General features: G+C 34.6%; 3 protein-coding genes across 6 annotated transcripts in view; 1 reads left to right on the top strand and 2 right to left on the bottom strand.

Moving 5' to 3' along the window:
* Positions 1 to 19147, bottom strand: part of LOC126976818 (glycerol-3-phosphate dehydrogenase [NAD(+)], cytoplasmic) — a 39342-nt gene extending 20195 nt beyond the window's left edge. For all 4 annotated transcript variants that reach the window (XM_050825431.1, XM_050825435.1, XM_050825432.1 and 1 more), the window contains exons 1-6: positions 18852 to 19147; positions 18547 to 18724; positions 17440 to 17580; positions 16798 to 16905; positions 4109 to 4255; positions 638 to 821 (exon numbers count right to left, since the gene is read on the bottom strand). In XM_050825431.1, the coding sequence (XP_050681388.1) occupies positions 638 to 821; positions 4109 to 4255; positions 16798 to 16905; positions 17440 to 17580; positions 18547 to 18724; positions 18852 to 18904 (811 nt within the window). In that variant the 5' untranslated portion in view covers positions 18905 to 19147. The remainder of the gene's footprint in view (positions 1 to 637; positions 822 to 4108; positions 4256 to 16797; positions 16906 to 17439; positions 17581 to 18546; positions 18725 to 18851) is intronic.
* LOC126976809 (putative nuclease HARBI1) lies at positions 5188 to 7845 on the top strand. The gene is made up of 2 exons (XM_050825418.1): positions 5188 to 5815; positions 6806 to 7845. The coding sequence occupies exons 1-2, from the start codon at positions 5408 to 5410 to the stop codon at positions 7613 to 7615; spliced, it is 1218 nt and encodes a 405-aa protein (XP_050681375.1). The 5' UTR covers positions 5188 to 5407; the 3' UTR covers positions 7616 to 7845.
* LOC126976829 (uncharacterized) lies at positions 5831 to 8265 on the bottom strand. Its single transcript, XM_050825454.1, has 2 exons — positions 7638 to 8265; positions 5831 to 6557 (listed from the first exon to the last, which is right to left on the bottom strand). The coding sequence occupies exons 1-2, from the start codon at positions 7962 to 7964 to the stop codon at positions 5949 to 5951; spliced, it is 936 nt and encodes a 311-aa protein (XP_050681411.1). The 5' UTR covers positions 7965 to 8265; the 3' UTR covers positions 5831 to 5948.
* Positions 19148 to 20725: the final 1578 nt, after the last annotated feature.

Here is a 20725-nt window from a genome sequence, read left to right as displayed (position 1 = left end):
GTCAAAAACTACCACCCATTTACCATTTAACTCCATGCATATGATTTTATGTGTAGCAATAGAATGCTTTTAAATTTTAAATAATTGATGATGACTATCATCAAGAAGCTATTGATCAGCTATAAAACTAGGCTTAAACTATTTGTATTGTGTGTTTTATTTTGTTTGAGACAGTCCTTTCTTACAAAAAGCTGACAAATAGATATTTTTTAGAATAAATGTGAAAATCATTTGTTTTTATTGGTTTTTATGTACCTATTTATAATACGCCATAAACATGTTCTTTGTAAAAAAAACTAATATATTAGTACATATTATAGTTAAATTTCATTACTACTACCCACCCAAATTAGTATATGTTTTTCACGTTTTTCCAACAATTTAAATTTATTAGTATAAAGCGCAAATAAATAACTTAATACATTCTATTCTAGTAAGAAGCAACCTTCCCGAACTGCTTAATAGATGAAAAGTAAATCAAATTAAATAAATGTTAAAAATAACGCAAGTGAATAGTCTGAGAAATAAAAATTCCAAAACAGGAAAACTATTACTGAAGAGAGATTTTTGCAATAATAATGGCAGGTTTAGCCAGTAATGACATTATTGAGTGATAATCAGCGAGTGATGAACCTACCGTAGCAGGTGGTGATCAAGTCAGCAACGCCGCAGGACTCGAAGAAGGTGCTGAGCTTGCTGCCCGGGTAGAACACATCCACGAACTTGATCATCTCCATGAGTCCCAGCCGGATTACGGCAGCCTTTGTGTTGTCGCCGAACCCGAGTCCATCCACAAAGCCCGCACCCACCGCAACTATGTTCTACAACAATATCACTAAAGATCTAAAATCTTCATTTCCACTCCTCTACTATTATCTGTCATGTATACAGCCACGATTAGACTAGAGATTTTAATGTCAACTTCAGAAATAAAGCATTGTTAATATAATTTGCCAAGATGCTGCTAGGTATATTTTGTAATTTTAAATTTTCCCGTGTTGGGTGTATAGGTGTACCTTTGCCATTCCTTGAAGGAAAAATCAATCCACTCATCAGAGATAAAAAGGCATAAAAGGCAATTATTTTCTCAAAATTGATTCTTTTAGAATTCTTTTTGATGTCATTTCTAATGTACTAGATACTACTATACTACTACCGCTTCGGAAACAAATGACGCTCTAAGAGGGAAGAAGCGGCGCAAGAAACTCTTCCAGCAATCTTTTTTTGCGCTCTTTTCAATAAAAATATACAATAGTCTACAGTCATTGCTATTGCTATAAAATAATCATAATCTAGTCCCAGATTTAAGACAGAGCCTTTTTTTAATAAAACATTTAAATTTATTTATAGATAATGCCTGAACAGTGGATGGGACTTTATTATAAAAGTGTTATACATTAAAACTAACCACTTAAAACTATTATGTATCTTATGAAGCCTACTAGAATTAGTTACAAGCAATCCCTTATTTCTAGTGTTATAATAATGAAAATCACTATAAAGAGCAAAAATGTGACGATTTTTGTGAACATATTTAAAATTTACATAAATGTACTGACAATGAACAGTCATAATATTTATTTCTTTAAATTTTCCTTTGAGAGACTGTCTATTACCTCTTTTGCAGAGCAAACACTATATTAATGTATGCACTCAGCAGCATGACCCCATAGTAAAATATCGTACGTCATGATGCTGTGAAAATAACTGAAGTACACTAATTTAGCGGTCGCAACATTCGTGTACTCTTCTAATCTTTCTAACGGCATATGCCGCAGAGCTGAGTCTATTTGCTAGTTTGGCAATATGTGGACCCTACCGAAGCTTTTTATCTAACGTGATACCCAAGAAGACCGTAGTGTCCACAAGTTTCAATCTCTGGTCATTTATAAGTACGTTGGTTTGTACCTCCGCTGTTTTTGGTGTAAAGAACCGTAAATACTTTGGTTTTATACTGTTGAAGTGCAGATTATTCGTCTCAAACTAACGCACTAAATTTGAGAGTGCATTGTTTACCTCGTCATCAATATCTGCACGTCGCTTCACTTTAAAAATAAGTGAATTATCATCAGCAAACAATACAATCTCACGGCTATCATCTACCACAAACGGTAGATCGTTAATATATATAAGAAACAAGAAAGGACCGAGAACAGAACCCTGCGGAACACATATTCCTACAGGTTTACCCGAAGACCGTTTGCCATTTATATCTGAACGCCTTCGCTTAAATATGATTTTAACAGATTTAGGACTCTATTTTTTACTCCATAATGCTTTACTTTTAGGAGTAAAGTTTCATGGTGGACGCAGACAAATGCTTCGGACAAATCACAAAGATAAGTATGTATACAATATATTTTCCGCCTACTCGAATATTTGTGATATTTGGGGGCCTTGGAGGCCGAAAATATAGCTCACAGGCGCGGGGCATCTTGGAAGGAGACTCGAACTTCGGACCGACTCGCTAGGCTAGATGGAGAGAAGACCACTAACGATCTAATATAATATCTGTTATTGCAATGGACTCTAGATTAGCAGAGATTTTGCACTCATCGACGAGTGCGGTGTATGGATTGGTGTTTGTGATTATGTGTGAATATGTTTGTGTGTATAGGTGAGTGAGTATTCGTTATTGCAGGTGTGGGATATGTAATGTGAGTGTGAGTGACGAGGACTATCTCGTCGGGCTACTAACAAAATGTTTGACTTGTATAATATAAATGGCCGCTGGCAATCGTCGTGACGAGTGCCAGTGGTTTGTTGTACATGGCCACGCCCACGTCTCCGAGGGCGGTGTGTTTGGTTTAGTGTCAGTGTCGGTGATGGTGTTGGTGTCGAGTTCGCGTTCGCGATAGTAATATACATAGAGTAGTCGTGTTCGCCTCTGTTGGTTGAGACTTTGGTCCAGGTTCCACTCCGTAAGAACATGCCTCCCTCACCAAGATGGTGCTTGGCCACCTTTTCAAAATAGCGATATCTCCTTGAAGTGTTGAGCGATGGTCGGCAGCTCAATATCGCAATGGATCTATCTACTACTAATCTACGTTACGAACTAACGACGGCGCTCCAGTGGCAATGTACATATAGGCAGTGTACGATGTTCTTGTACAATGACACCTTGTGTCTGAGCGGTAGTTTGCTTCGCTTGCACACAAGTGGATAAAGACGGCTAAGGACAAACCGGGCTCTATTGGAAACCGTGCCGATATTATATTAATTATATTAGTAATAATAATCTTGACATCTAGTCTGTAAAGACAAGCTGTCAGGGACCATAAACACACCCGCCAGCATCGACTTACCTATAAATACAATTATAGATACTATAATATTTGTAAAAAATATATTATTTAATAAAAACTTATCGTATAACGGCATCATGATTTGAATTACGATCAATAACATTGATTCATTTATCACTCAATTGAATTTAATCATTTTATTCAATAATAAAACTGTATGTCGTCTGTAGATAAAATGCAATAAATCCATTTAGTTACTATCTTGTATGGATTGAGTTTATTTATTATATTGATTCTCGATATTAAAGTAAGAATATCGTCCCGACCATCTTGATGTTAGGCGTTCCTACACAGTGTGGTTTTCAAGGAACTTTTATCCACGTACAACCAAGCTGTGGAATAAGCTTCTTTGTGCGGTGTTTCGGAGACGATACGCCATGGGTACCTTCAAAAAAAGCGAGTACACATTCCTTAAAGACTGGCAACGCTCCTTTGATTCCACTGGTGTAGCAAGAGAATGTGGGCGACGGTGATCAATTAACACTAGATGACAAATACTCTCGTTTGACCTCCTCCTACTCAACGATAAAAGAAAAGATGTGAACTTAAAAAATAAACATATGGATGTGATACAAAATGAAGAAGGGCAACGAACCATTTAGCAGTTTACCCCCGGAAGTTGATTATTAACGTTTGCGTGACGTCATCAGACATACTTCAGTTTACCAAATACAATATCCAAACGCAAGGCATTCTTGATTAGTGCTTTTGAAGAGTATGTATGGAATGATCTTCCTTGTGCGAGAACAATATGACATGACATGGCGATAACAAATTGGGACAAATAGTGAATGTAACGTTACCTTGAGAGCGCCGCAGATCTCGACCGCGTCCTCGTCATCCACGACCACGACCCGGAAGTAGTCTGTCTGGATGATGTCGCGCATGGTGGGCGCCAGCATCACGTCGCGGCACCCGATCGTTGTCTCGCAGAACTTCTCCTCGGCCACCTGACGCACCAGCATAATTTGTTTATTTACACCCTAAACTACTTATTCCTATGTCTTTTATAAAAATAAGGGACGAGACGAGCAAGAGGTTCAGCTGATGGTAATTGATACGCCCTGCCCATTACAATGCCGCTCAGGATTCTTGGAAAACCCCAAAATTCTCACCTTGAGACGTAAGATGTTAAGTCTCATCTGCCCAGTAATTTCACGAGCTACGGCGCCCTTCAGACCGAAACACAGTAATGCTTACATATTACTGCTTCACGGCAGAAATAGGCGCCGTTGTGGTACCCATAATCTAGCCGGCATCCTGAGCAAAGGAACCTCCCACTAGTAAAATTACTATACTAATTATACAAAACTGTTAGTCTAGTTCAGGCGTTATCAATCTTTTGGTATTAACGGCACACTTTTTGTCCATTAAAGTTTCACGGCACACCAGTTAAAATTAGCCAAGTGCGAGTCGGACTGGCGCGTAGAGGGTTCCGTACAGTATACCCATACATATGTGTGTTTTTATATACCCATATTTTTGGGAGGCTTCATTACACACGATTCCGACTAGGTGCCACAGCTGCGTCTTAATAGCAATGCAAACTTTGTTTAGTTCCTCGTTCAATTTTGAAAGGCGCCGCAGCTAATGAAATTACTGGCATAATGAGACTTAGCTTCTAATATCTCAAAGCGCATTTGTGATGCCGCACAGAACTTGGGGTTCAACTCACAATCATTAGAGGCACTACGGTGTTTGGGCCAGGCGCATCATATACTGTCACGTGAACATCTTGCTGGTCTCGTGACATTTTCTCATAAAAAAAAATATAAAACACTTATCTAAAGCGATGAAATTGATTGTTGATTGAAGTTCGATAAATCTGAACTTATCGACTTCAATCCATTTGTTTCCGCTTTAACTAAAATGGAAATGTGAACATAATGGTGCTCCCACATTGCCGTTATAAAATGTTTGTAAACATTTTATAACACCAAAACATTTACTAACAAATGTTAACAATTGTTGCACTTTGTTAGAAACTGTTACATGTTATAAGTGCTCCTACATTGATGGAAAATGTTTAAACATTTTATAACATCTAGTATTGGCTCGCAGTTTGGTTTCGCCTTCTGAGGGCTGAGGACGTCTACACGAAAATGGAAGAAGATTTGCTCATTGGAATAGCTTTTATTTTTTGTTTAAAAAAGAAGAAAAAGCGCTCTTATTGGATGCGCCAAACGCTAAAAGCTAGAGGAAAATATAGTGCCACAGACTATCTCAAGGATTTAGGTATTGATGGTTGCTTAAAAGATTTTATAAGAATGAACAGTTCCGAATTTGAATATCTACAAAATTTAATTGGGGCAAAAATAGGCAAACGAGACACTACATTTAGAAAATCTGTAAGTGTGACGGAAAGACTTGCGGTAACGTTAAGATTTTTGGCAACTGGTAGCAGTTATAAAAGTCTTGGAAATGTGTTCAAGTTGTCAGACCAAGTGATATCTATTATCGTACCAGAAGTGTGCGAGGCTCTCAATGAGGTTTTAAAGGAATACATACAGGTAAGTCAAACAACATTTTTAATTATTTTTTTATTTACTTTTAATATGATCTAATCTAATCATACTTTAGGTAGGTACCTATCTTACCTTACTAATAATTTTTTTAATACTTAACAAACCAAACATGTATTTTTTAATTTTTGATTGATTCCAACAAATCGTTTAATGATTGGGTCGAATCTTGGCTTGATTCCGATAAATTAGACGGACTCTGTGTTCTTGCGCTGGTACGAGTATGTGTCCTGGAGTTATCCGAAGAACTGGTTTCAAATGAAGCCGAGGGACTCGGTGCGGTGTAGTATCCTCTCGAGCTACAGTCAGCATTATTTTCCGAAAAAGTGGATAGATTTGGTTCAGAGTTGTATCCCCAGGAACTACTAGCGGTTGGGTCTGTAAAGGTTGTTGGAAAATCATATTGTCCCATTGTCGCATTGTACAAAATATTGTTAATGTGATGTTGAGCAGTATTCTTAGCATGACTGTTTTTTATTTGTTTCAGTTTCATCGAGACATACTCTCCAAATGCGTCATTTTCATCCCTGCTTTTTCTAGATTCGTACATTCTTTGTAAAATATTTACAGCTTCTTGTTGTGTTGGATCTTGTTCTACTTCAGGCCGTCTTCTTTTCCGAAATGGTTTTGGGGTGGCGAAAGGCGTGCCCGTAGTTTCATCAGTGACAGTATTTCCTGTTTCGTTCAAACTGAGAGTGTTTTCTGAAGCAATTCTGTTTTCTTCGTTACCCTGAAAGAATAGAACTAAACGATAATTTCAAGTTATAGGCGCGTCAAATTAGCTAAAATTGTAAAAAAATCTATAACCGCGATTTTCTTTTTCTATTACTTAACAACCCTTAACTGAAATCATATTTTTTTATAGTGTATTCTATTAATATTTCATACTTAATAAAAATATCCAATAAAATTTGTTAGAATAACGAGTTATAAATTTATTTTTCGCGCCTATTTCTTAATCTTCTATTTTTGTTCCAGATACCAACAACACCTCAAGAGTGGCTACACGTGGCAAATTCATTTGAAGAAAAATGGAATTTCCCAAATTGCTTAGGAAGTATCGATGGAAAGCACGTAGCCATACAAAAGCCAATTGATAGCGGCAGTGAATATTACAACTATAAAGGATTTTACAGCGTTGTACTTTTAGCGATAGTGGACGCAGAATACAACTTTCTGTACGTGAATATTGGCTGCCAAGGACGCATAAGTGATGGCGGAGTTTTCGCAAACACAAAATTTCGAAATAAAATTAACGACAATAGTTTAAAAATACCCAGTGACAGCTCACTACCAGGCAGAAACAAACCTCTTCCTTATGTGTTCGTAACAGATGATGCGTTCCCTTTACAAAAACACTTATTAAAACCTTTTCCAGGACCACAGGATAGCAATTCTAAGGAAAGAATCTTCAGTTATAGACTGAGTCGTGCGAGGAGAACAGTAGAGAACGCATTTGGGATTTTGTCAGCCAGATTTAGAGTTTTACGAACTACAATATTATTAGATCCAGAAAAAACTACTACTTTAATTATGACATGCGTGCTACTGCATAATTTTATAAGAAAAACTGAATCGAGCATGATTTACGCTCCATCTCAATACTATGATGGAGATGACATAGTAACTGGTACACGTATCGATGGACAATGGAGATTAGAACAGCAGCAATTAACACCACTTGAAGCATGTGAATCCCTGACAGATGATGGGAAAGAAATAAGAAAAGAATTCGCAGAATATTTTTCAAATGAAGGGTTTTTGGACTGGGCATCTAAATATTATTAAAAGACGTTAAAATAAAACTCACCTGCAACCCTCCATCGACAGTTAAACTTGGAATATTTTTGCCTTTAAGGAACATGAGTTTTTTAAATGCAAACCATTTACTTGACTCATTAGCTCCTGCACCAGATTTATTAGATTTACATTCTCGGTTAAATTGACCTACGAGTGATCGAATCTTTTTTTCAATTACTTTTTTATCCATATTAAATTCACTGGCAATTTCCATCCAAGCATCGTGTTTTTTATTTCGGTCTTTGTAGCTCTCTGACATCGTGTTCCATAGTACTTCTCTTGCTTGAAACATTTCAATCAGTTTGTAAACATCATCGTTATTCCAATTACCGGACATATTTTATTGCTTGGCGCACGCGCAACCACTAATACACACGCACAGCGATGCACGCTGACACAAAGGAACTGACAAGCGAGACACCACGCGCAGCGACCTGCGTACTCTAACCCCCACCGCACCGCACCGCCTATCCCGCCATCACCCTTATAAAATGTTTACAAACAAAAGATAACACATTTTACTAACATTACTAAACATTTTCTAACATGAAAATTTATTTGTGATTAAATGTTTGCTAACAAATGTTTACTAACGTTATTAAACATTTTCTAACGGCAATGTGGGAGCACCATAACGCATTAATAATATCGGCGATAATACTCCCAAGTGACATTAACATAATTGAAGTTTCCCGCGTAAATTTAACTTCATTCTTCTTTGTTTACATTTTTGACCAGTTTATCTGTTTGACAACTTTTTGACATTGTGAGTAAAATCACGTTTTTTCTCCAAAATGTTTAAACGAAAGAGTTATTAGTTTACAAACGATTATGAATAAAGCTTAAAAATACGTTTTAAATAAAATGAGATTAATTCCTTCGATGAGCGTTATAACGAACACGGCTTTAGGAGTCTATTTATTTAGTAACTAGGATGCCGCAGTCGCTTGTCATACCGCTTCGCTGCGGCGTATAATTGAGCGAAGCGAGGTAAACTAAGTCTGTGTACAAAAACAAAACAAAATTAATCCAAACCAACCTATGCTCAATTTTTAAATAAATATAAATAGCGCGTGCTAATTTAGAATAATTTGTAAATCATGTTAGTTTTTAATTATAATAATTGAATCAAGTCGAAATTCAAAATTCTGCCTCGACGATAACCTAGAAGATTTGGAAATCTTTCTATGAGTTCAATTTTTTTTTAAATCGGTCCAGAAATGGCCGAGAAACAATTTAACCCCGGTGGGAGCTCCGCTCAGCTTCGCTTCGCTTCACTCAACAATGTATAAAGAAAACTTACTGGTAGGTTTAAATAACTTATAAAAATATCGAACATGACCGATGGAGAATTAATTAAAAGTTTCACATACAACATATAGCAACTTTAGAATTAGAAATAATAATAATAATAATAATAATCCTTTATTCAACTAATAATATGTGGTAAAAAATGTTTTTGTGCCCTACCCTCTGCCATAGGATACCCTGAGTTGCAGAGGCTAGGTCCTTCCGAAAGGTTATCCATTATTAAACATAATTAGCAAACTCACTAAAAAGAGGTATGTGTGTGTGTGTGTATGTGTATGAGTGCGTGTGTGTGTGCGTGTGTGTGTGCGTGTGTGTTGCTGTGTGTGTGTGTGTTTTTTTTTTTGATGATCATAACAATGCCTACACGTTTCAAAAACATTGATCACTAAATAAGAGTGTAAGCTTACTTGTACCAGTGATGAGTAAATATACCCATTGCTTCATTAGCTATAGAGATGAAAATGCAGCTAGACCTACACACAATTCAATTCACACAACATTGATTCTGTCTGCGGTTTGTCTTACCTATATGAACATGAACAATGTTAGGTTAGTCCTATTTCCTCAAGGTCCGGGGAATCAAAAGTACCGTTTGCTATGCTTATTAGTAATTAGATAAATCGAATCAGCAATTTCTCTTCGCTTTTTAAAAAAAATGTAATATTTCCGATATATAATGTATTTTTTCTACTCCTCTACTTTTATCTGTCATTTATACATACATACATATATATACATACATACATCCACGATCAATAATATAAGTACATATTTTATTGAGTCATTTATGACTATATCTATGAGTTTGTTGCGCCCATTCTTCTCAGGCCTGAGGCATTTTGGAATGGGTGGTAGTTTTTTTTGACTTTCAATAAGTTATGTCACATCCTATTTTGAATAAAAATATTTGAATTTTAATATGGCTTAAAAAGCATTGTTTACCGTACTTATAATGGCTACTTGTACTATTATAATATATTCTTTGTAATGGCGCCAAATAGCACTGTTGTCTTGGTGCCGTGCAAATATAAATTAAAACGTAGTAGATACAACATTACATACGTACCTAATACTATTTCCATGTTTAAATTACTAGACTAAAAATATTTATTTCAAGTTAATAAAAATATTGTTAATATAATTTTCTAAAATGCTGCTAGATATATTCTGTAATTTTCACATTTCCAGCGTTGGCTGTAAGGATGTCGTGGCGTCATTCATTGCGATGTTCTTCTGCGCAACCCACACCACCCGCGGTGTTTACCTCTTTTACAACTGTTGCATAAAATGCCATTAAGTATAAATGTCTTATAAGGTCGTTTAGCTACTATAGTACACTCGCGCGTTGGAATGGAAAATCTTTCTAAACGTCATCGAGCAATCGATAATTTGCAAACGTATCGTATTTTTTTACTGTGGCTGTGTCCGTATGCTTAGACTAAGGAGGCGATTTGTGAGTGACCAGCGATTGAACTCAAACACCAAACAATAATAGGCGGGACTGCCTAAGTAAACATTGAAATTTTCTTTTCTTTCTTTATTTATCAATGACTGCATGTTTCATACAATCGCTTTTCCTTAGAGAGTTTCGCTAGGCTGTCAAAGACGAACAATTGAGATAAACCACCCATTCGGAAAAGTATGCTTCCGTTCTGAGAAGAACGGGCGCAAAAAACTCAGCGGGCATCCTTCTTTTTAAATGTAATGTACAGTAAATTTAATTTATTTATTTATTAAGTTTATTTACAATCACTTACAAAAATACACACAAATATAAAAAATAGAACTAAAAACTAGGAACTAAATGTAGTGATTATGTACTTACAAATAAACACAGCATGCACAGAAATAATAATTTTTAGGTATTATAATAACAGAATATGTTAAGAATTAAACAGTTTTTTTTAAATTAATAAATCAGTAGGTTACATAGTGATACACAGTTACATTATTTTTCATATTATAACATTATTAAAGATTGCCAATGTTGGTGCAAATGGTCTTGCGAAATTTGGCTATGGAATCAGCAAATATGTCAATATCAGCTACGGCTATAAGAATTTAAAATTTTACATAACCGTGGGACTGCAGTATTGGTACCTAGGATCGTTCGACGAAGTGGAGTAATAGGCTTACGTGGAATTCTTACTGGTACTCTTAAACTAAATGTATTTAGCAAATAGGGGTAGTCGATAAAGCCGTTTAACGCATTATTTAATAGCATATTGTAAGTGCTATATTACATAACGAACCTGCTAGACAACAATTAAATCGGCACCTACATACAGCACACGACACACTCGTGATAGAATTATCGCGTAACACTCGCTCAAGGCGAACCGAGATAAAAATAAGTTCGCAATGTCACCAAGGTAGGTTCCCGAGTGCATTCACAGTTATGTCAATGTTAATTATTACTGGCACCCATTGTCATTACCTTCCGTCTCGCTTTGGCAATAAAGAAAGATTATACTCGGCCCGCTCCCCCGGCACTATTCACACGGGAGATTTTTCAAAATACACAATGTGAATAACTTAGATTAATGTCTTGTGTGCTAACTTAATAACAGAGTACTAAACGGTGGTCTCATGCCGTTGCCATATTTCAACGGCAGCAAAGAGGAGGTTAAGAATTGATCTCCGCTGCAGTTTTTTTCTTAAGGCTAAAAAAAAAGAACGAACAGGTCTCAATTATGTGTGTTTAAATAGTAGATTAGTAGCCAAGGGCTGTAAGGCATCAATTGCAGCCCTCGCTGCGGTCGTGCGCCTATAGTTCGAGGGTGCAATTGATGCTTACACCCGAGCTAACTACTCTGCTTTACATCTGGATTGTGAGGTAAGTAGAAAAAAACTGACATTACAATAATAAAACATTGTTAATTGCTGCTTCAGCTTCCATTTTCATTGAATCGGGAGTGCAGCATATACCTTCATCACTTGCAGAACTCATGTTTTTTTCCTAATTAGCACGTAATTGTAAAAAAAAACCCAAAAACAAACAATATTTAAAGTAAGTCATTAATCAGGTAAACTATAAGATTTCGTTGCTTTTTATCTATATAGATGTAGGGGATCTATATTGCTAAAGGCATTCATCCAAATTTCAAACAAGACACTTCTCAAACAAGGCTCAATCATTTCTGCCAAAACCTATCCATTTACAGCTTATACCCACCTCCGAGGCATTCAGTGAACTGAACTTTTCAGAAACAAACTATGACAGTTTTTTAATGACAATAACGGACGAGACGAGCAGGGCGTTGAGCTGACGGTATTTGATAAGATACCCAATAATAATGCAATGCCACTCAGGATTCTTGAAAAACCCAAATATTCTGAGATGCATTACAATTGTGCTCGCCACCTTAAGTAATAGGGCTTATTTGCCCAGTAATTTCACTAGCTACGGCGCCCTTCAGACCGAAACACAATAATGCTTACATATTTACTGATTCACGACAGAAAAAGGCGCCGTTGTGGTACCCATAATTTAGCCGGCATCCTGTGCAAACGAGCCTCACACTGGTAAATGTTTACATCTGCTTGATTGCGTTGGATTTATTCAAAAATTATTTGTGTAATTCTTGTTTTTAACCGACTTCGAAAAGGAGGAGGTTCTCAATTCGGATAATATTTTTTTGATGTATGTACACCGATAACGCTGAGATTTATCATTCGATTTTCGTGATTTTTCTTTAGTTTGATGCGGAATGTTTGAATGAATTTGAAATAGTTTGGTTTTGATTTTTTTGAGTTTTGATTATAAATTATTATCTATAATAAAATTCTCGTGTCACAATGTTCGTTCCCGTACTCCTCCGAAACGGCTTGATCGATTCTCATGAAATTTTGTGAGCATATTGAGTAGGTCTGAGAATCGGCCAACATCTATTTTTCATACCCCTAAATGTTAAGGGACACACGAAATTTTTTTGACATCTTTTTTTTAAATTTGTTTGATTATGAGTCAGCATTAAAAAATACATACAACTTCTAATTTTCACCCATCTACGATCAACAGTTACTTTTGTATCGCGATTTTAATATCGGCAATACAACGTTTGCTGGGTCAGCTAGTTATTAACCCGTTTGCCGATAAGTGGGTGTTAGGCTACCTGTGATTCGTAGCTAACAAACAGTCTTCACGATATTTTATTGTCTCACAAGAACGTGAAATAGGGGATCTATATTGTTTAAGGCACGCGGAACCTTTCGTATGCCTACCAATATACTTTAAATAATTACTGTTTAATATATGACAATAAAAAGCAACGAAATCCTATAGTTTACCTGATTAATGACATCAAATAGTTAAATAAAATAAAACTACCTTTAAAAAAACCGACTTCGATACTATTTTACATTCATTCAAACAAAACAAATCTTTTAACTATATTAACAATACTATGACTACATAAAATTAAAACTATCATTACGTGGAAGCGTACCAAGAATACTGGCAGCATTTCCGCGTTGTATAGCTAGGCTGATCAAAGGATCAGGATTGGGCAAAGGCCCAAGATAGCTGCCAGCGCTTGGGTTTCCAGTAGCCTTATTAATGCGCGAAGATAGTATTTTGATCATTCTCCGCGCCTCTGGGCCCCACGGGCCAAGTGTCTCGACACCAAACGGCACAAAGATGTATGACTCACTGAGACCAACATATTTGCGATGCTTGCCGTATTCGGCACTCAGCAGTCGAAGCAGCAGCCCCAGCACCAACTGACGTAACTTGGACATGAGAAGGAGCCACTTAACAGAGATTTAATTTAATACACCTCTTAAGCAAATGTTATACCTTTAATGTTAATAAAATACTATTATTTGTCTAAAACCACACAACCCAAGTGGGCAAGCACCGGCTTGAACCTTATCAATAGGTAGGACATACAAATAATAGTATTATAATATTATTATTAAAGATATAAGATTTGCATGAGAGGTGTATTAAAGTTAATCTCTACTAAATTATTTGATACTTTTGAGTTTTTAAAGTTGGTTTTTTTAAACGTAGTTTTTTTTTTACTTAATCCTATGAGATCATTTATTTATTTATTTGTGGCATTATTTCATTACAAGAACAGGGAATAACGAAATAATTATTGTAAACAAAAAATTTTTGTTTAGGTGAAGCGCCCGGCCAACAGCTAGTAATATAATAATGTTTATTAATTTATTATAGCGTATTCAACGAGAGCTTGTTTATGTAATTTTAAAACGTTAAAACATTGTTCGCAAGGCATAAAAAAACTACGTTTAAAAAAACCGACTTCAAAAACTGAAAAGTATCAAATAACTAAAAATTTAATTTAATACACCTTTACCATTAATATTAATAAAATACTATTATTAATATGTGCAAACTATTGATAGGTTTTAAGTCGGTGCCAAGCCCTGAACAAATTATTATTTAGAAATTAATATTAGAAACAGCTTACTGACTATAATTATTTAGGTTGTCTGGCCACGCGTGTCTCTCCGCTTGGGTTGTTTTGTTCTAGACGAAGCTATCGTCACGCGTGGCGAGTGTCGGTGCTTACTATTACATTTGGCTTGGCACCGACTTCAAAGCTATCAATATGTAGCACATACAAATAATAGTATTTTATCAATATTAAAGGTAAAGGTGTATTAAATAAAAATTTTAGTTATTTGATACTTTTCAGTTTTTGAAGTCGGTTTTTTTAAACGTAGTTTTTATTTTTATTTTTTACTTTTTAGTGTCAGTTAATAATCATAGTATATAATCAACCTGAAAGAAAATTCCTACAAAAGCCGTACACACAAAACAATTATCATCAAGGTAAACAAAAAAAATTATAAAATGAAAACTACTAGGCCAAACTACATAAAATTTTTAGGGGACCAAATGGCATCTATTCTGCATCAAACTAAAAATTACGTAAATCGGATCATAAATCTCAGAGTAATCGGTGTACATACATAAAAAAAAAATACCGATCGAATTGATAACCTGCTCCTTTTTGAAGTCGGTTAAAAATAATAGACAAACGAACTTCACGAAGTTCGTACGAAGCGTAAAATAAATTATTTAAGTACCAAATAAATATTCTTTGAATAAGTACACCCGCGTTGCACTCAATAAATGTATTTAAATCAATGATAATCACATTCTAGCACATTTGCTACTCTCAGTGAAACTCATTACGACGATAATGAGATTTATTTTTATGGGCAAGAAGGACAAAGAAGCGCGCGTTACACGATTTTTATTATACGTGGATTATAAATTCCCGCCTAAAAATGGCAGTCTCTTTAAAAGTTAGGGTTGTCTAGCAAAAGAGATTGAAAAACAATATTTTTATTTCGTAGGGAAGTTTTTTTCTTTTTTTTTATTTATTTATTAAAACTTAAACATCACCATACTATTGCATATGACCCAAATAACGTACCATTGAAGGAATGTTATACCCTTTCTGGTTCACGCAGTATATGAATAGATATAATATACTTACGAATAGATTTCTAAATTCGTTTTACAAACTAAATGCGTTTCGTTTTTAAATTAGATTACTTACTTAACTATGCGGCCAACCAGTCAAATTTTTTTTACGACACCCCATCGAGACTATGGCGTTTGAATTGAAACTTTTAGAAAATTCACAGCAGCATAATCTGCCCAACCCAGAAGCTATGATCGTATTTCAGCTTAAAACAAGCATCTTTTCTCTCTCTCTCGGTACTCTAGGCAGCTCCGTTCGATTATTTGATTGACATAAAGTTGACAGCTTGGCATCTTGCACAAAATACAGTTTCGTATTGAATTTTTGTAGTCAATGCAGTCAATAAAACTATTCAAAGAGTTTTCACTGTAGTAAAGTTGACTTGTTTGAAGATGGTAATTATAAAACGCGTTATAAGAATTAATATCTAGTCGTGTGTTTACGGTATGAGGTTTCGTATAGAGTATATTACGAAATAGGAGTAGTAATACTAGAAGGGCAGTTTGACAGTGATCCTTTAACTGTTTTTTTTTTTTTATTATAATACTAAACTGAACAGCGCTTAAGAAGTTTTTATTTATTTATTTAGAGTATTGGTAACAAGAGCATTAGCTCAAATCAAAATACAATAAAATAAGAATAATTAAACCATTTTTCAATACATAGTGAATTGAAAAATGGTTTAATTATTCTTCAATATTACATAAAAACCCTAAATAATCCTTTAAAAATTTGCTAATTATATTTTATGAAAAACTTTGCAATGTACCTTCTAGAACTTCTATTTTGATTTATGATTTTTTATTAATCTAGAATATCTGGGGTTTTTCTCTACTTTATTCCCTTGATAACTATTATAACTTCTTAATAAATACTTTTTTTTTATGATAATAAGGGACGAGACGAGCAGAACGATCACTGATGGTAATTGATACGCTTTGCCTATAACAATGCAGTGCCGCTCAGGATTTTAGAATAACCCAAAAATTCAGAGCCGCACTACAATTGCGCTCGTCACCTTGAGACGTAAAATGTTAAGTGTCATTTGCCTAGTAATTTCACTAGCTACGGCGCCCTTCAGACCGAAACACAGTTATGCTTACACATTACTGCTTCACGGCAGAAATAGGCGCCGTTGTGGTACCCATAATCTAGCGGCATCCTGTTCAATGGAGCCTCCCACTGCTAGTTGAGAAAAATTTTATATCAACTTCATTTATATTTTGATTGAAATCTAAATATTTTTTGAGTTACAACAAATTTTATTTATTACTACAATAAATTTAGTAAATTATATTTAAAAAAAACACTTTAAAAATGAGCTATATTTACGGTTTCATACCCGTCTCTCTGATACTTAAGACATTATCTCGTGAGCCTGTAAGTGTTACATACCTCAGATGCAATATTGGCACCCATCAGTACCGCGCAGGGAATCTTCAAGCATCGTGTTATGATGTGCGAGATCAGGTCAATGCCACCACCTTCGGCGATGTCGAAGCCCTGCCAAATATACGACAATAAACACTCGTGACATCCGATTAAGATCAATATTACACGGCATCATTATGTGGAGAATATGATTTTTATCTTTACAGCTTATAGACGCTAACTTGTGCGATGTTTCCAGAACAATATGACATGGGTACCTTTAAAAAAACACATGTCGAATTGATTGAAGACGAATCTTGGCGGATTTACACTCAAGAAGGATCATAACATTTGGATAATTAGGGTTTACCGCAAAGTAACGTCTAAAACAATAAATTTTCGTGAACACCTTCTTAAAGGCTGGCCACACTCCTTTGTTTCCTTTGGTGTTGCAAGATAATGTGGGCGGCGGTGATCCACTACCATAGAGGCAAACAAATACTGCTCTCTTTTCAACATACACAGACTTCTAAAGTGGTTAAAATATTTTTCATGCTTGAGAAGCATTATGTAAATGTAAATAAAAATTCTTTATCTGATGTATTGCTTGCTTACTTTTATGTACATAATTTATATCTAATGTGGTTCTATATAACAATAGCATACCTTAATTAAAGACAGTGCTGCAGCAGTTGGCTTTATTTTACCAAGCAGTGTTGAACATATAGTTCTCACAAACTGATGTGGCACAACAAATATTAAAAGATCTGCATCCTTGGCTGCATCCACCAGGTCTGGGACTGCAACCTGAAAAAAAATATAAAGTCAAGAGAAATGTTGTGATTAGTGGCAGGTTGCTAATGTAATAAGGACTAACTTAGACTATGTTTATTTTAGAAAAAAATGCTTATTTTAGAATTATAATGTAATGTTGCAATGTCCAAGAAACGGTCATACACTAATAATAATTTATTTGGCAAAACAACATTTGCCGGGTCAGCTAGTTATAATATATAACAGGATACCATTCACAATACAAAAACTCAAATATCTACATGATAATTTATCAGAACAGCTATATTTTTTTATGTAAGTAATTAGAATTTAATTATTTTTATAATTACTTAGAATATATTCATCTCTATTATCTGTTAAACCAAAGTTATTTAGTTAATAATATTATATGAATTTCCAATGTTAACTACTGCTTCATTAAAAAATAAATTCAAGAACTTAACTTAATATTAAATTATAATTCAATATATTATTATTGTCAGGGTCAACTGGAATTTAAACTTATATTTAATTGAATATATTTACAGCAATTGAAAGGGTCATACTTTAATTAATTAAAGTTATTCCATAATACCTATCACTTTGTCTTAAATTGAATGGTATCAAATCTACATGGGTACATATTACCTATCTTTACAAATGGAAATTGCAAAACATTAAAAATTTAAAACCTGTCAAACACATTTTTATAACCACAGCACTTTTATGAAAAAGTGTATTTTATATGAGTATTCAAATAAATATACATAGAACAAATACCAACAGCATTATACTAAAAATAATTATGTTCTGCTAAGATCTAATGTATATAATTAACATAACACTGGACTAAGAGAATTTAAAAGGCAGTTAGCAAAAGCATTTATTTACAAACAAAAACTATGTGGCGTTCTTAACATCTAAAGAAAGGTATTACAAAATGATGTAATGAAAAGACAAGTAAAATGTATTATGCATTGAATGGTGTAAATAACTTACAACATTTGGTGGCAACTTGTGTCCTGGAAGGTATTTGATGTTTTCATTTGTTTCATTTATTATTTCTGTTAATTTTTTCCCTTCAATTATCTCCTCATAAACCCACATGGTAACTCTGTCTTCAAAATTTGGTAGCCGCGCAGCATTTCTACCAACAATCTTTGCAATTGCCGACCCCCTGACAAAATCAGAAAAGCACTATAAATCTTTAAATTGTTATGTCATCGAAGGTCAAAACAAACAGTACAAAACGAAAATTAATTAACTGCTAAGTGCATTATTATACTTTTCAAGGAAAATCTTACCAATTTCCTGAACCTACAATGCAAACACGATTTTTTAATTGTTTCTCAGCCATGATAAGAGCACTAGTAAACACTTAAATTAATATTAAAAGGAACACAATCCTTTCTCACAAAAATAATTTTATAACGACCACCACTTTATATAATACAGCGTAGGTGTTTTTCCTGTGACGGCTTGACTGCAATTATTTCAGTCTAGCCTGTTATAATAATTATTACATGGAATATTTTATAATAATAATGTTGGCATTTGGCCTGATTTGACCTTATCAGATAACTGCAGGTTTGCAGATAACGCACAATTGACATTTGACAATGCACATTGCCATAATATATATTTCATTTGACTTAGACGTTACACATCAATGTCAGTAGCTGCAAGAGCCAACACAGAACACTATTGTAAATATAATTATACTTAGGTGTTATAATATGTATAACTACTATAGTGTTCTAAAAACGTTTGCGCAACGAGAACAGCTAGTTTCTAAAATATGGAACCATAACAATAATAGATTGGACAGGGCCTCGGAGAAATTATATAATGCATAGAGAGCGTGCATTTAATTAAAAAAAAAATTCTTAGTAGTAACACTCTTTCATCAAAACATGCGGCAATCGATTTGGGTTAAAATCCATATGATGCTGTTTTTTATTAGTGCTTGAAACTATCTTATCGACAAAATATTGATAAATAAAAAGTGTGTATATAAGAAACAAAGAAACATACTGTTTGGTTAAATTATTAAAGATCTTGATCCGGGAGCCGTCCTTATACAAAATTCAAATTAACCTGTCGATACATTTTGACATGAAAGGACAAACAATCATACTATAACATTTTGTAATATTAAGATTGAATTTATGGAATATTGCTAAACAGAAGATTCCGTTTGCTCGACGCCAGCTAAAAATGCAGTTGAATAAAAAAAACGAGCAAAACGTTCAACTATTGGTTATTGATACGCCCTACCCATTACAATGCATTGGTGCTCAGGACTATTGAAAAACCCAAAAATTCTGAGTAGCACTAGAACTCGCTCGCCACCTTGAGACATAAGTTGTCAAGTCTCATTTGCCCATTAATTTCACTAGCTACGGCGCCCTTCAGACCGAAACAATAATGCTTACACATTACTCTTTCACGGCAGAAATAGGCGCGAATTGTTATTGAATTCATAACATAAACATTTATTCAATGCTTTATAATTTCGGCAACTTTTTAGGATTCCATACCTAAAGGGTAAATCGAGACCCTATAACTAACACTTCACAGTTAGCTTTATGAGATACATCGTTATGACGGACGAGCAAATGACAACAAATAGTTAGACAGTTGAAATTTTCACAGATGTTGTGTTTCTTTTGCCGCTATAACAACAAATACTAAAAATGATTCCGGAGTAACAGGCGGATACTTATATATATTAAACACTAGTTGACCCGACAGACGTTGTTCTGTATAATAAAAAATAAAATAATGTTTACTATGAATTTGCCAATAATATTTCATAACATCAAGAATCATTTCTTAAAATAAGCACCCTGTTGTTGTAATTTAATAGTTTCACAGCAGAACTGTAAAACATAGAAAATATGTCCATACAAAACAAATATTGGAAATAAAAATAATTGCTTTAGATTGTAAATTTTTTCCCACAATGATAACAGCCACTTCGTCAATGGTGGGTGAATTATTAAACCTCCTTGTGTGTTCACCGGCAGGTGTTTTGTCAGATTGAATGACAATATTATGGCTGTTTTATGTGCACGAACTAGTTGCATTCTATGCCTATGTACCTCATTGTTACTTACTAAAGAACGCGATTCTGACATAGCAATACGACTATTTTCTTGATCTGTTTCTTTCTGGT

This window comes from Leptidea sinapis, chromosome 42, assembly GCF_905404315.1.
Source record: "Leptidea sinapis chromosome 42, ilLepSina1.1, whole genome shotgun sequence".
Lineage (NCBI taxonomy): Eukaryota > Metazoa > Arthropoda > Insecta > Lepidoptera > Pieridae > Leptidea > Leptidea sinapis.
The sequence above is the reverse complement of the archived record's forward strand: the minus strand, read 5'-3'. Positions and strand labels throughout refer to the sequence as shown.

Excerpts from the sequence above, each read along its gene's own strand:
- LOC126976809 (XM_050825418.1), top strand. The coding sequence starts at position 5,408 with ATGGAAGAAGATTTGCTCATTGGAATAGCTTTTATTTTTTGTTTAAAA. Across the intron at positions 5,816-6,805 it reads TTTTAAAGGAATACATACAG|ATACCAACAACACCTCAAGA; the intron begins GTAAGTCAAACA and ends TTTTTGTTCCAG.
- LOC126976829 (XM_050825454.1), bottom strand. The coding sequence starts at position 7,964 with ATGTCCGGTAATTGGAATAACGATGATGTTTACAAACTGATTGAAATG. Across the intron at positions 6,558-7,637 it reads CTGTCGATGGAGGGTTGCAG|GGTAACGAAGAAAACAGAAT; the intron begins GTGAGTTTTATT and ends CTATTCTTTCAG.